General features: G+C 42.1%; 1 protein-coding gene across 1 annotated transcript in view; it reads left to right on the top strand.

Annotated features, from left to right (window-relative positions):
- The first annotated feature begins 6454 nt into the window (after positions 1 to 6454).
- LOC311046678 (transcription factor Maf-like) overlaps positions 6455 to 13329 on the top strand; it is an 81322-nt gene continuing 74447 nt past the window's right edge. The window contains exon 1 of the mRNA XM_084059170.1: positions 6455 to 7446. Coding sequence (XP_083915296.1) covers positions 6470 to 7446 — 977 coding nt within the window. The 5' untranslated portion in view covers positions 6455 to 6469. The remainder of the gene's footprint in view (positions 7447 to 13329) is intronic.

The raw sequence follows: 13329 nt of genomic DNA, 5'->3' as shown, positions 1-13329 counted from the left end.
TAAGCTACATATCACGATCATTTACCCTATGCTTGTTGAGTGCTCTAATGTATTGCTCTTTAAATATGAGAGATATGTTGATAAATATGTTGTCATCTCAGTTTTATTTGTGCTTGATCTTCTTTCATGACTTGGACACATTGTTTAAAGTGTCTGAACAGAATCATAGAAAACATGGCAGAAGCTTCATTCTTTAATATACGGTAATAAGGGTCCATTTTGTCCCATTTGTACACTCTTCAAGATTTTACTGTGTACCGGTTAGAAATCCATTGTCCTTTCTGGATACACTAATACTGCTCTAATCTGTGTGGCTGCATGTATGTGTGCGTGCATGAATGCATGTGGGTGGGTGGGCAGAAGGGGGGTGGTGGGTGAGTGTGTGCGTGTGTGCGTGTGTGTGTGTGTGTGTGTGTGTGTGTGCGTGCGCGTGCGCGTGCGCGTCTGCATCAGATAATGATCAAACGGGCACTTGATGAGCGCCCCTGACTCCTCCATTAACCAAGTGTGTGCCATTTCCAGCTTGTCAAGCCCAGATATAATCAGAGATGGTTCAAACTCCAGCTCACACCAAAACCTTCTACCTGCCTCCCAACCAGATAAATGAATAAGAAAGGGGAGGGGTGAAGGTCTCATTAATGCAGAATTGAATTAGGGCACATTAGAAACAGATGGTGCAGGAGGAGAATTAAAAGACTGAAAGACGAGAGGGAGAAAGCCAACACAGGAGGGAGAGAGAGAGAATGAGAGAGAGAGACACCTAGCCCCTTCAAATACGGCACTTTGCAAATATGGCACTTTGTTTCTGTGAAGTGGAAGCTTATTATCTTAATATGCATTATTTTATTCCCTTCATAAAACACTTGCAGGGGAAAGCATGTTAGCACTCTTCATGCACTGGCTTCCCCCATGTATTGCTTCTCATAGCTCCTTCACTCCATTACAAAAGATACAACAGTTAACTAAGACCTCGCGAACATTTCATTTTCTGTCCTGCTAATTAAATGTGTGTCTGCAATGAGCCCATCGAAGCACCAGTCTGAGGCCCCCACCCACCCACCTCCACTTGGAGCACCACCAGGGTTTAATACATGGCATTAAACAGGGATTGAGAGTGAATATGAGGCCAACCTCCCATTGGGAATATAATGAATGATTATGAGGCATAATCTTGGTAATGGAGAAATCCTATAGTTTAGTTTCTGTCAGTTTATTAAAGTTACTGCAAATTCATCTGCCATAATAAAGCGTGTGCTGGAGTCATCCAGACTATTCACTTAAAGTAATAGTACCTGTGTATGTCTATTTTTGGTGATTTTAATTCTGCGAGTGGAGTTATAAAAGCTGTATTTGGCAGACACACTGAGTGAGGTTTAATGAGGCTGTTAGTACTGCAACGCTTAATTTTCTCTCTCTGTCAAACCTATTTTGAAAGTATGTGATTTTATACAACATTGCAAACCTGTCATGTTTCTGAACCAGTTTAAACTGGGTTGAGTAGAGTTATGAAAATATTTGTTATGGAATTTCTGCTTTATTAGGTAGTACATCAGAGATAGATGGAGAAGAGTGGGCAGAGAGAGGAGATGACAAGTGATGCCATGTCCGGAATCGGCATAGAACCAATCATGTTTAAGTGTTAAGAATTTGTTTTGTTCTGCAACAGCTAAATGTGAAGCAAATTGAAAAGGATTGATAGTTTACCACTCCACTCCACCCACCCACCCACCCACCCACCCACCCACACACACACACACACACACACACACACACACACACACACACACACACACACACACACACACACACACACACACACACAAATTACATCGTCACATAATATGCTGAAGCCATTAAGCTAACCAAGCTAAACAGCAGCGACATGCAGATTTATAAAATTGGGAAACCCCACAGACAAACACAAAGGTAAGCATGCTGAAAATAAAAGCACGGTCTTGGCGTGATGTGGCACATAAGTCATAACGTAGTGGGGATGTATTTAATAGATGTAATAATTAGTGAAGCCACGCTACCAGTAAATCACAGGGAAGTCCCGGAACGATGCTTATTCTTTACCCAGGATGCATCAGTGCTCTCCTGGGGTGAACTCTGAAAGGTCAGACAGTGTTTCATTAACACATACTCTGTTCTACGTGTAGGGGCTGGCACATTATCCAAACAAAAGGCCAACCTTGGCCCAAAGAGGGTTTTTTTTTTTTTGCCTTTCTTTCTTTTTTCCATTCAGAAATCTTCTGTCTACACTGTAAAATCTGTTAGTTTAAGAGATTTAAGAGTGAACAAAATGCATAAAATTAACACAAACTTTTACTGTGTATTCTCTGGGTTCAAAGATTGGCACACTATGGTGCAAAGATTAGCTTGAAATGTATTTAAAGCTCCATAGCGTTTTTAGGTTGTTATTGTGCATCAAGACTTTTGAGTTCTAATGAATATGTTAAGAATTTTAATTCCACTGTAGGCTAACTCATACCTTTCAGGTGATCAACGTTTACATTCCAAATTTACTGCCAAATTTGATGTATATGCACGCACGCACACACGCACGCACGCGCGTGCACACACACACACACACACACACACACGCACACACACACACACACACGTACGCACGCGCGCGCGCGCACACGCACACAGCACAAGTATAATACAGTGAGTTGCCTACATGAAAGTCCAAACGGAAACAGAATTAGGAGCATACAGGACTATTATCTCATAGTTTCATCGCTGATGTATTGAGCCTGGACTCTGTTTGTTAACCATTGAGAGAAAAAAGCAGAGGAATCCTAATTTGAGAGAGCTGGCAAATGCAGTGTGCTTGGAGTTCACACAGCAGATAGTATTGACTGCTGTGTCAACTATGGATGGACCTGTATACATACAGCTCTGACTGTAAAGTTGTTCTCTCTGAGTGAGTGAGTGAGTGAGTTATTTTTTTGCCAACATGGACTGGAACAGTGATTTGGTTGTCTGATAACCATCCTGCTTGAAACACCCCAACAAGGTCTGTAACCTTGTTAAATATAATATATTTTAATATATGTATATATATATATTTACCGGTACATACATATTGGCGTGACCAATCATCATATCTATCTATCTGTGTTTTATTAGTCATTACCCTACAACTTAGCATTAACTTCATATCCAGTAGTTGTTGTTTTTTTGTTCTTTATTGAGGGTAGCAGATGAACACAAGTGCTCATTTTCAGCAACGCCCTGCACATAGACACGCACAGACAGACACACACTTTAAAACCTGGGAGCTGACCAGTACAACCACAGTTGGCCATTGAGCAGCTCCACTGGAGTTGGGGTTCATTGCCTTGCTCAAGGGCACTTCAGCGTTGTTGGGGGAGTGCTGGTGAGTGGTGGCCGTTCAATTCCCCACCCAGATTTTTCCTGCCGGTCCAGGGAAACGAACCAGGAACATTCCGGCAACAAGTGCGCTCCTCTAACCTTTAGGCCACAGCAGCCCGCTAATTGTTCAACTTTACTGTGGAGCTGGAAATAATTCCATAGGAATAGATAAAAGAGCAAATAAAGTATCATTATTTTTTTTACTGTCCTGTGATTACACACTGCAGTAGTTATTCTCCTCTCTTTGATTACAAGCCTTTATTTACATAGCACCAGTACTTACATATAGCATCAGATGGGACATGTCGTCTGTTTAATATTTATTCAAAGCATCAGAGGGGCCTCTGTTGTGTGTTCTAATGAATAAAACACTATGTTTATCCTCCCTGTTTAACGCTAAGTCCCTGTGAACAGTCACAGGGACCAGGAGAATATTTACTTGTGTTGGGACACTGGGGAGTTGGCTTATCTGCTGGCGGCTTTGTAGTATTCTGAATCTTCCCCCGTGTGACATGTTCCAGGGAGAGTGCTCTTATTTACTCTCCTGTCCTCTGTGTATAGCCCTCCTTATTGTTTGTTCTTATGTGCCACCACTCCCGAGGAATGTGCTTTGGGGGGTGGGGGGTGGGGGGTGGGGTGGGGGGGGCTCTAAGAAAGATGAACAATGTTGTCGTGATCATTACATTGGATTGGGACTATACACCGTGCCGAGACAGGTCCAGGGATTTTGTGACAACCACCATAGTATTATTGCAAAATATACAACTATACAAAAAGTTATGAATGATTTTTTTTTTACTATATCAGTACTTGTGTGCACTCATTTCCCAATACAGATCAAAATTCTGTGCCCCAAATATTTTGGGCATGTAAAGGCAAAAATATTTTTTATTTCTTAATTTTTTCCACACATTTTCAAAAATAAAAAAGCAGATCTTCAAGCTCACAGCTTAGAGATTGGCTATTTCTGCTATGAATACAGGTGAGTCTTGAGATTTAGACTTGTGCCAGTGCCTTGGGCACAAAAAGTTTGAAAACCAACTATGGCTGCATGGTTATGGTTATGGTTATGGTTATGGTTATCTTCAGTAGGACTTCATGTGAATACATTAAAATAAGAGGTATCATAAGAAATATTTACGGCTAGACTCTATCTCATGTCATGGCATTCAGAAAAAAAAAACAGACATCTTAAAAATAATCTTTTTTTCTTTTGCACAATCATAGTTTTTAAAGATTTGTATTGTATGGTTAATATTCACTTATGGATTAAGCCCAGGTCTATGGGGTAGACATGATATCAGTGAATCGATATCTCAATTAAAACCTTTTGTAAATTGTGGAAACTACACTGCAAACATGCTCAAGCCCTGTCTGAAATATATTTTTACGCCGAAAGGTGGCGATATTGAGTTTCCAAAAGGTTGCCATTGAACCAGACCGATAATTTCACCTCACCAAACATTTCACCTTTCTTATTGAGTAGCCTAATCACCAAATTTTCCTCTGTATATCTGAAACCGTGAAAGTCAATTAGGTAAAAAAAAACATTTTTTCAAATGTTTATGCATCAAATGTGAGTCAAATGTGTCGGTAATGAGTCAATGTTTGTTAATTGTTTCAAAACAATGTAGGAAGGAATTCCTGGGATCATTGGAATCTTTATGTAATTAGATAGTGTTCTAATCGATGGACAACAGACGTTTACCCAGAGATAGGTTATAGTTAAAGGCCAGTTGACTATTAAAAGGAAACAAGGATAGGTCTGTTTTAATCATCAAACCACGCTTAGTGCAAACACAAAGACTAACGTTATTATGGGCACAATTAGGCTAAGTGTCTTATTGGTGGTAGGTAACCTATATCATGTTAGTAGCCTATTAGAACATGTCAAACTCAATCTCAAAAGAAAGATTAGCATATCTACCAAACTATCTCCTTAAAAACCCTCGGATCACAGCCTATTGTATTTTTTTCTTTTTCTCTTCATGTACTCCCTCCTTGCGAAGTGAAGCTATTGAGTCTCATGTGTCAATCTGCTGATGCAGTGGTTCTCAACCAGTGGTCCGGGGACCACCAGTGGTCCAAGTGGTCCCTAGCTAAATGATGGAGAGTTGGGTAACCAAATGGACCCTTATTAGATCGTTAATTCTTGAGAGTGTAAAATGAAACCCTTCATTTTATGCCCTCAAGAGTTAAATGATTGTTAAACATCTGCATTAGGCTACTTAAATTATTGTTATTTTAATATTTTCATCAACGTTTGCCTGTTATCGCTCCTAAACCAACATCAATACAGCATGGAATTGTGGACAAAATCGTATCCCCAACGACAACAAAATAAGTATGATGATCAAATTGTGGTCCGCGGCTCAAATGCCAAATAAATAATGGACCCTTGATATGAAAAGGGTTGAAAACCACTGTGCTGATGGCTTTGGACAGTTCAGAAAAACTTTGCTTTCCATACTATTATGCTAATTGCCTCCGCGGGCCAGCGCGCTCATTGGCTGCGAGTCTCAGTCAATTTCATATTTCAGCCCTGACGTCAGACGCGCCTATAAAACTAAGCAATGCTTTTTTAACTCGTCGACTGACTGATCCCTTAAAAAAATCTATCAATCCTTGTGGGGTGGAGTTTTTTTTCTTTTCTTTTTTTCCTTTCCACATTCTTCTCTCTCTCTACAAGGCAACAATTTGCCGGGGACACACGCACACGCACGTGAACCTCTTCAATTTGGCTGCACTGATCCTAAAAGGAGCCATGAAGTGTTAAATGTTAGAAACACAGAGAGAACGCGCGCAGACGCTCCGAGAGAGAGGCAGAAAACACGGAGAGACGCACGCGCTGCTCCAATGCGTCTGTGCAATAGGGATTCTGCGTGAAGGAGGGGAGAGAAAAAAAAAAACTTATCGAATTACAAAACCAGAACCTGGCGCTGCGCAATTAGCCCAGAAAAAAGGCCACTTTTTTCTCCGGTTTTTGAAGAAAATAAATAAAGAAATCAAGCTGGCTCAGTGCGTGTCTCAGCAGCCCAGTTTGACAGGTGCTCCTCACCCCCTTTGGAGGACTGTCAACAGCAAGAGGATGGCATCAGAACTGGCAATGAGCAACTCCGACCTGCCCACCAGTCCCCTGGCCATGGAATATGTTAATGACTTCGATCTGATGAAGTTTGAAGTGAAAAAGGAGCCGGTGGAGCCCGATCGCAGCATCAGCCAGTGTAGCCGCCTGATCGCCGGGGGATCCCTGTCTTCCACCCCGATGAGCACGCCTTGCAGCTCGGTTCCCCCCTCTCCAAGCTTCTCGGCGCCCAGTCCGGGATCGGGGAGCGAACAGAAGGCGCACTTGGAGGATTTCTACTGGATGACCGGGTACCAACAGCAGTTGAATCCCGAGGCTCTGGGCTTTAGCCCGGAGGATGCCGTGGAGGCGCTGATCAGCAGCAGTCACCAGCTCCAGACCTTCGATGGCTATGCCAGGGGGCAGCAGTTCGGTGGCGGAGCCGGGGCGGGAGGCGCCATGCCCGGGGAGGAGATGGGATCGGCGGCCGCCGTGGTGTCCGCGGTCATCGCCGCGGCGGCGGCTCAGAACGGCGTGCCCCATCACCACCACCACCATCACCACCACCACCACCCGGGAGGCGGACACCACCCGTCCTCCGGGTCGGGGTCCAGCGTCGGAACGGGGGGCGGCCACCAGCACCTGCGCTTGGACGACCGGTTTTCGGACGACCAGCTGGTGAGCATGTCGGTGCGGGAGCTCAACCGGCAGCTACGGGGGGTCAGCAAGGAGGAGGTGATCCGTCTGAAACAGAAGAGGAGAACGCTAAAGAACAGAGGCTATGCTCAGTCCTGCCGGTACAAGCGGGTCCAGCAGCGGCACGTCCTGGAGGGCGAGAAGACGCAGCTCATACAGCAGGTGGACCACCTCAAGCAGGAGATCTCCAGGCTGGTGCGGGAGAGGGACGCCTACAAGGACAAGTACGAGAAGCTCATCACCAATGGCTTCAGAGAAAACGGATCGAGCAGCGATAACAACCCCTCGTCCCCGGAGTTTTTCATGTGAGTTTCGCTCGGCGTCGAAAAGTTTAGTGACATCGGCCAAAAACACAGAAAACACCGTGCATTTGTTTCCTACCGACACATGTTGTGCGTAAAGGGCGAATGCTTTCTAAATATGCAAAGTTAGATTGGCATACACGTTTTCTTTTCTTTTCTTTTCTTTTCCATTTATTTTCTTTTTATTTGGAAAGTGAATGGGGCTTCATAAAATAATTTTGATATTCACACAGTAAAGGAGACATACAATAGACCTGTTTTGTGGACTTTGACTGATAACACGGCTACGATAAGATTATGTTGAAGTCTGTTTTTTATCCATTTGGTGATGTTTGTCTTTTAGACTATAGCTGTATAAATTAGTGTGCCTCGTTTGGTTATAGTCTGCAGGTCTGCTTGTAGCCTTGTTCAACCTATACTTTAACTTAATTTGAATTAGGCTATTTGTAAGGTTATAAATCTGTTTTAATTTGACACAAGTTCTGAGTTCAGTCCTAGGCTAAAAGCTACTTATTTTTGTATTTCTTTCTATCTGTGTTGTTAATAAGCCGAACTCGGTTATATACCCAAAGTTTGGACATAGATTTTGTCTACCTGTAAACCCACGCATGCTGGTCATGCAAGGATTTTTTTCGAAGCCTTTTTTGTGAACTTTTTGTATAATGACTGTATGATGCCATCATGGCACACACACATAACCCCATTGTTCCACCTCATGACTTTGGAGATTTATTTGGGACAAAAAGCCAGATTGTTCATCCGTCACCCTGCCGCCATGAAAGCTCATCCCCGTCTTGTAACATCGGCCCTCATTGATTGATTGATTGATTGAATAGCCTACTTTATTTAGCAGTTTGTAAAAAAAACACAGAAAGTACAGTTTAATACAAAGGGATGCTAAAAAGGATTAAACACAAGAAAGCACTATGGCTTGTTTCAATTGGGGTTCTGTAGGCTATATGTCCATATATTACACCAAACCCGCTGACGCATTCCTCTGAGCTGTCACGGTCGGATTCCTGTTTCCAGAAAGACAGGAGGACACATGGAAATCTATCTTCTCCCTCGTTGCAAAGCGGTGTGTGTGCGTGTGTGTGTGCGTGTGTGTGTGCGTGTGTGTGTGTGTGTGTGTGTGTGTGTGTGTGTGTGTGTGTGTGTGTGTGTGTGTGTGTGAGAGAGAGAGAGAGAGAGAGAGAGAGAGAGCGAGAGACACACACACACACACACACACACACACACACACACACACACACACACACACACACACACACGTGTTGTTATAGCGCGATGTCCCATGCTGAATTGGACACATTTTATGACCTGCTTTTGGATTCATTCGGAGAGAAAAAAAGGCTGAACGAAAGTGGAATTCTGCATTGAATGATGTTTAATATCCTACTGACACACGTCTTCTCGTGTATAGGATGGCGTCGGGTTAGGCCTATTAAAGCTGATAACTTTCATATTGTATGCACAATCTCATGTAAAAGGTTCTAATTATTATATATAGTCAACAGGTGGGGCGAAGATTAAATAGTTCAGAACAAAATACGCGGGGACCAGTCATAGCCTGTCCTGAAACAAATTAAAATTAGGCTAATATGTCCACTCATATTTTGTCATTTACAATGCGGCAGGTGATCCCACGAGTTTCTTTCGTTTCAACTGCATTTTTCCTTTTATTTGAGGACCCTAAGTTATAACTCAAACCCTTTGGGTTTCATTCGGATAAAAATAACATGTGAACTGTTTGTAAATGTACTTTTAAGGTTATAATTAAGCATTATGCAACTACATAATACATATTTTGTTGAAGCCCTGCACAGTAGGCTATATTGTCTGGACAATATACGATCTGACCTTGTTGAGTTATCGAAATGGAATACAGTGAATATACCATTCATCAATAAATCTCCACGAATGGAAAAGAATGCTCTCTCTTTTTTAGTTGTTCTTTTTAGTTTTTGCATGTTGTTTGTCTGACATTGTGCCCGATGAGTCGATACGACACATATTTAGACTTATGTGTCTTCATTTAGATCAGTGGTTTTCAACCCTTCGGTCCATTATTTATTCGGCATTTGAGCCACGGACCACCATTTGTTGAGATTAAGCCTCTCAAACCCAAAACTTAGAATATTTTGTTATTGTTGGACAAAATAACAATTATTTAATTAAGTAATGCAGATGTTTAACAATAATGTAACTCTTGAGAGCTTAAAATGAAACCAAATGGACCCGTAAGGGTTAAAGTTAGAATAAAGATCCGTAAGGGTCCATTTGGTTTCATTTTACTCTCTCAAGAGTTAAAGATCTGATAAGGGTCCATTTGGTTTCCAACTCTCCATCAGCTGGGGACCACCTGGAACCTCCTCAAGGACCACTGGTGGTTCCCGGACCACTGGTTGAGAACCACTGAATAGATCACAATATAGAAGAACGCATTTGCACGGGGAGCGGTATTTTCGCATATACTTCAAAATGCACTCAACAGTTTTTCCGTGAATAAGGCCAGTTTAACGTTTTTATATCTTGTGTGTTATTGATTATTTGTCATTTTGGAAAATAAATTGAAAACGAGGTGCCCCCCCCCCCTCCCCCAATAATCCTATTTGAACTGGGGACCCCCAAGATAAATACTGTGAAAATAGCAGATAGCAGATAGCTATTTTCAAATGTTTTGCCTCTTTCTTATATTATTTGACAATTTGGCCAATATTTGACCAGTTTTTATATTATAGTATTTTGATTACTTTTAATGCTGTGATGGTAATTTTTTTTAGGTATTAAAAATGTCTTTAAAGTCCTTAAACTGTCACTTCACTGTCATCATGGGGACCCCCCCAAAATCATGTGGGGACCCCCCTGGGGGTCCCGACCCACAGGTTGAGAACCACTGATATAGACTACACCTCTTTAGTTTCAAGAAATAGCTGTCTAGGCTGCATGTTTGTATCATACCTGTTGCTGTATAGGGTAATTCACATAGCCTAAACATGCATTTACAAAAGTCAAAACCATAACTGTATTTATACCCAATATATACGGTATAGGCAAAAAAAAAATTGTCAGGTATAGACCCCCACAAAGTATAGAGCAGGTTTCCTGAAAAAGTTCAGTTAATAATTAAGTTGAGAGCAAACTTGTACTTTTTACTCAGTGGCTGTTGACTTGTTGAATCATATTGGTTTTATTTTGAAATAGGGCCAAGAGATGGTTTGAATTCAACGATAACACTGATTTTGAGATTAAAATAAAAATAAAGTTTTAAATAGATATTCCTTGAGAAAGTACATTCTTACAATTATAAAAATAAGTGTTTGATGATATCAGATAATTAGCCTATATGTAAATGCTAATGAATAAAGAATAATGATAATAAAATAATTGACCATTGCTGCTATAATAAATTAGATATTGAGACAAAATCTATTGATTTAGTCTTATAATGTTGATATAATGATCAATTCTGTCTTCAAGTCCTCATAAAGCAGAGTTGAGACTGTAGCCAGTTTAGACCCAGTGGTCTATCGTCATCCTTTGTAGTGGATTTTAATCTGACCTGCAAATTCCACCCTCATAAAGCACCTGTCTGCTGCTGCTTTACCGTCTGTAGTTCAATTCTATGTAATCCAGCTTACTGTTTTAGTTCAACGAATGAGATAAAACAAAGAGGTGGACTGGATTTTTCCTCCTACAAGGTCAATGCCACAACACATTGTGTGTGTGTGTGTGTGTGTGTGTGTGTGTGTGTGTGTGTGTGTGTGTGTGTGTGTGTGTGTGTGTGCGTGCGCGCACACACACACACACACGCACAAGCACATGCTTGCTTACAGTGATAGGTGTGTGTGTGTGTGTGTGTGTGTGTGTGTGTGTGTGTGTGTGTGTGTGTGTGTGTGTGTGTGTGTGTGTGTGTGTGTGTGTGTGTGTGTGTGTGTGTGTGTGTGTGTGTGTGTGTGTGTGTGTGTGTGTGTGTGGTTCACAATTGAGCACATGAGTGCATGATGCATGTTGTGGGGTGTGGGGTGGGGGGTACTTTGCGTACAGTAAAAGAGGATCTGCACAGGATACTGTAGGGTTTTTACATATATATATGTATATATTTTTAATGACTGAATATCTCAGGGTAAAAAGAAATGACCCTATATCTGAATGGCAGTCAGCCTGCACTGTGACACACTCAACAGACTGGACCAGTCTGTTAAGTCTCTGGTTGTGTAGCTCTGCTCTGTCTACCAGCATTACATATGCCAGTCACCTGGCCTGGATTGGACCTCAGAGTGAAGGGCCAGGACGGCAACGTATGACCCTCCCCTGCCGGAAGGAATGATTTTCCCTGTGATTAATAGAGAGAGAGGGTGGGGGGGGGAGAGACAGAGAGACAGAGAGAGAGAGAGAGAGAGAGAGAGAGAGAGAGAGAGAGAGAGAGAGAGAGAGAGAGAGAGAGAGAGAGAGAGAGAGAGAGAGAGAGAGAGAGAGAGAGAGAGAGAGAGAGAGAGAGAGAGAGAGAGAGAGAGAGAGAGAGAGAGAGAGAGAGAGAGAGAGAGAGAGAGAGAGAGATGCTGGCCAGTTTCCTGCTCCTTTAAGATGATAAACGATCAGAGATGTGTCCTAGCTGAGAGGAAAGGGCCTTTTAGTGAGCGTGTGCACACTAATTTATGGCCCTCCTATCTGATTAGGTCAATATAGTGTGCTATTTAATTACATTTGTGTTATAACCTAGAACTGGGGACACCATACGTCTTTAGTGCACACCAGGTAGAATTAGTGGAGGTTTCTATGGGAGGCCTGTGGGGTACAGGTCAGATTCAAAGAGACGTTCACAGGGAACTTACTTGTAATAACGTTCATAGGTTGAATTTGTGAATCTTAAGCTTGACTTGTACTTAGCTGTGCGCCTGTGTTGGGGACCAAAGATAGCCGATCTACAACGCTTTGCACCGCAATGCATTGTGAGCTTGTAAATTAGCTATTTCCGGTGTGTGACAAGTATGAATCAGGCCTTAAAGACAGGAGGTCTGTCTCATCTATCAGATTGTCGGCTTTTAGCACGTATTTGACCTAATTTAGGGAAGTTATTCAATGCTATGACAAGATGTAAAATGCTTTTTCAGGGAACTAGCTTATCATGGTGTGACTCGGTATATATGAATTTGAATGGTTTATGTACAGTACAATCCTGAGTGCTAATTTAACGGGTGCATTTGTTTCCATTTGTACACTCTCTGAGTTAAATGAACACATTTTACTGTGTAGTTCTTGAGAATGTTTTCGGCCTGTTTGGTGAATTATTCGCTGCACAGATGTGACGGATTGGAAAGTGCTGATGTCTGCACGAGGGTGTGAATTGTGCGTGGATCTCTCCGCTCTTGTGTGTGCGCATGTGCGTGTTTGTTTTGTGCTGCCAGACACCACGGGGCAGGAGGATACAGTAGCACTGATTCGTTTCCTGTGCTGAAGGAGGACAGAATGCACAGGAAACAACATTTCAGCACTTCCTCCTCGTATCTCAGCGCCGTGGCAGTTGAACTGACTTCACTCTCTCTCTCTGTTATTCTTTAACTCTGTTTCACTCGCACACAACACACATATGTGCTCATGTGTAGACACACAAACACACAGTACACATTATATGAGGATTAATCTTATCAGCACAAAGTGAAATTCTATTCTCCTTCGTGGCGTATTGACTCTGTGCACTGTGATCATTTGCTGTTATGTCCAATGATTGGGTTATTACAGATAATGCAGTTGTCCGCTGTCACAATATTGGACTTTCTCTTTCAGGTCAACTATGGGAAATCACTTTGAAATTCATCCATATTGACATCTGAATCATCATCATGCACTTCGCTTTAATGTCTCGAAATTAATGGGGGACAAAGG

Source organism: Gymnoscopelus microlampas (genome assembly GCF_963454915.1).
Source record: "Gymnoscopelus microlampas genome assembly, chromosome: 6".
NCBI lineage: Eukaryota > Metazoa > Chordata > Actinopteri > Myctophiformes > Myctophidae > Gymnoscopelus > Gymnoscopelus microlampas.
The sequence above is the reverse complement of the archived record's forward strand: the minus strand, read 5'-3'. Positions and strand labels throughout refer to the sequence as shown.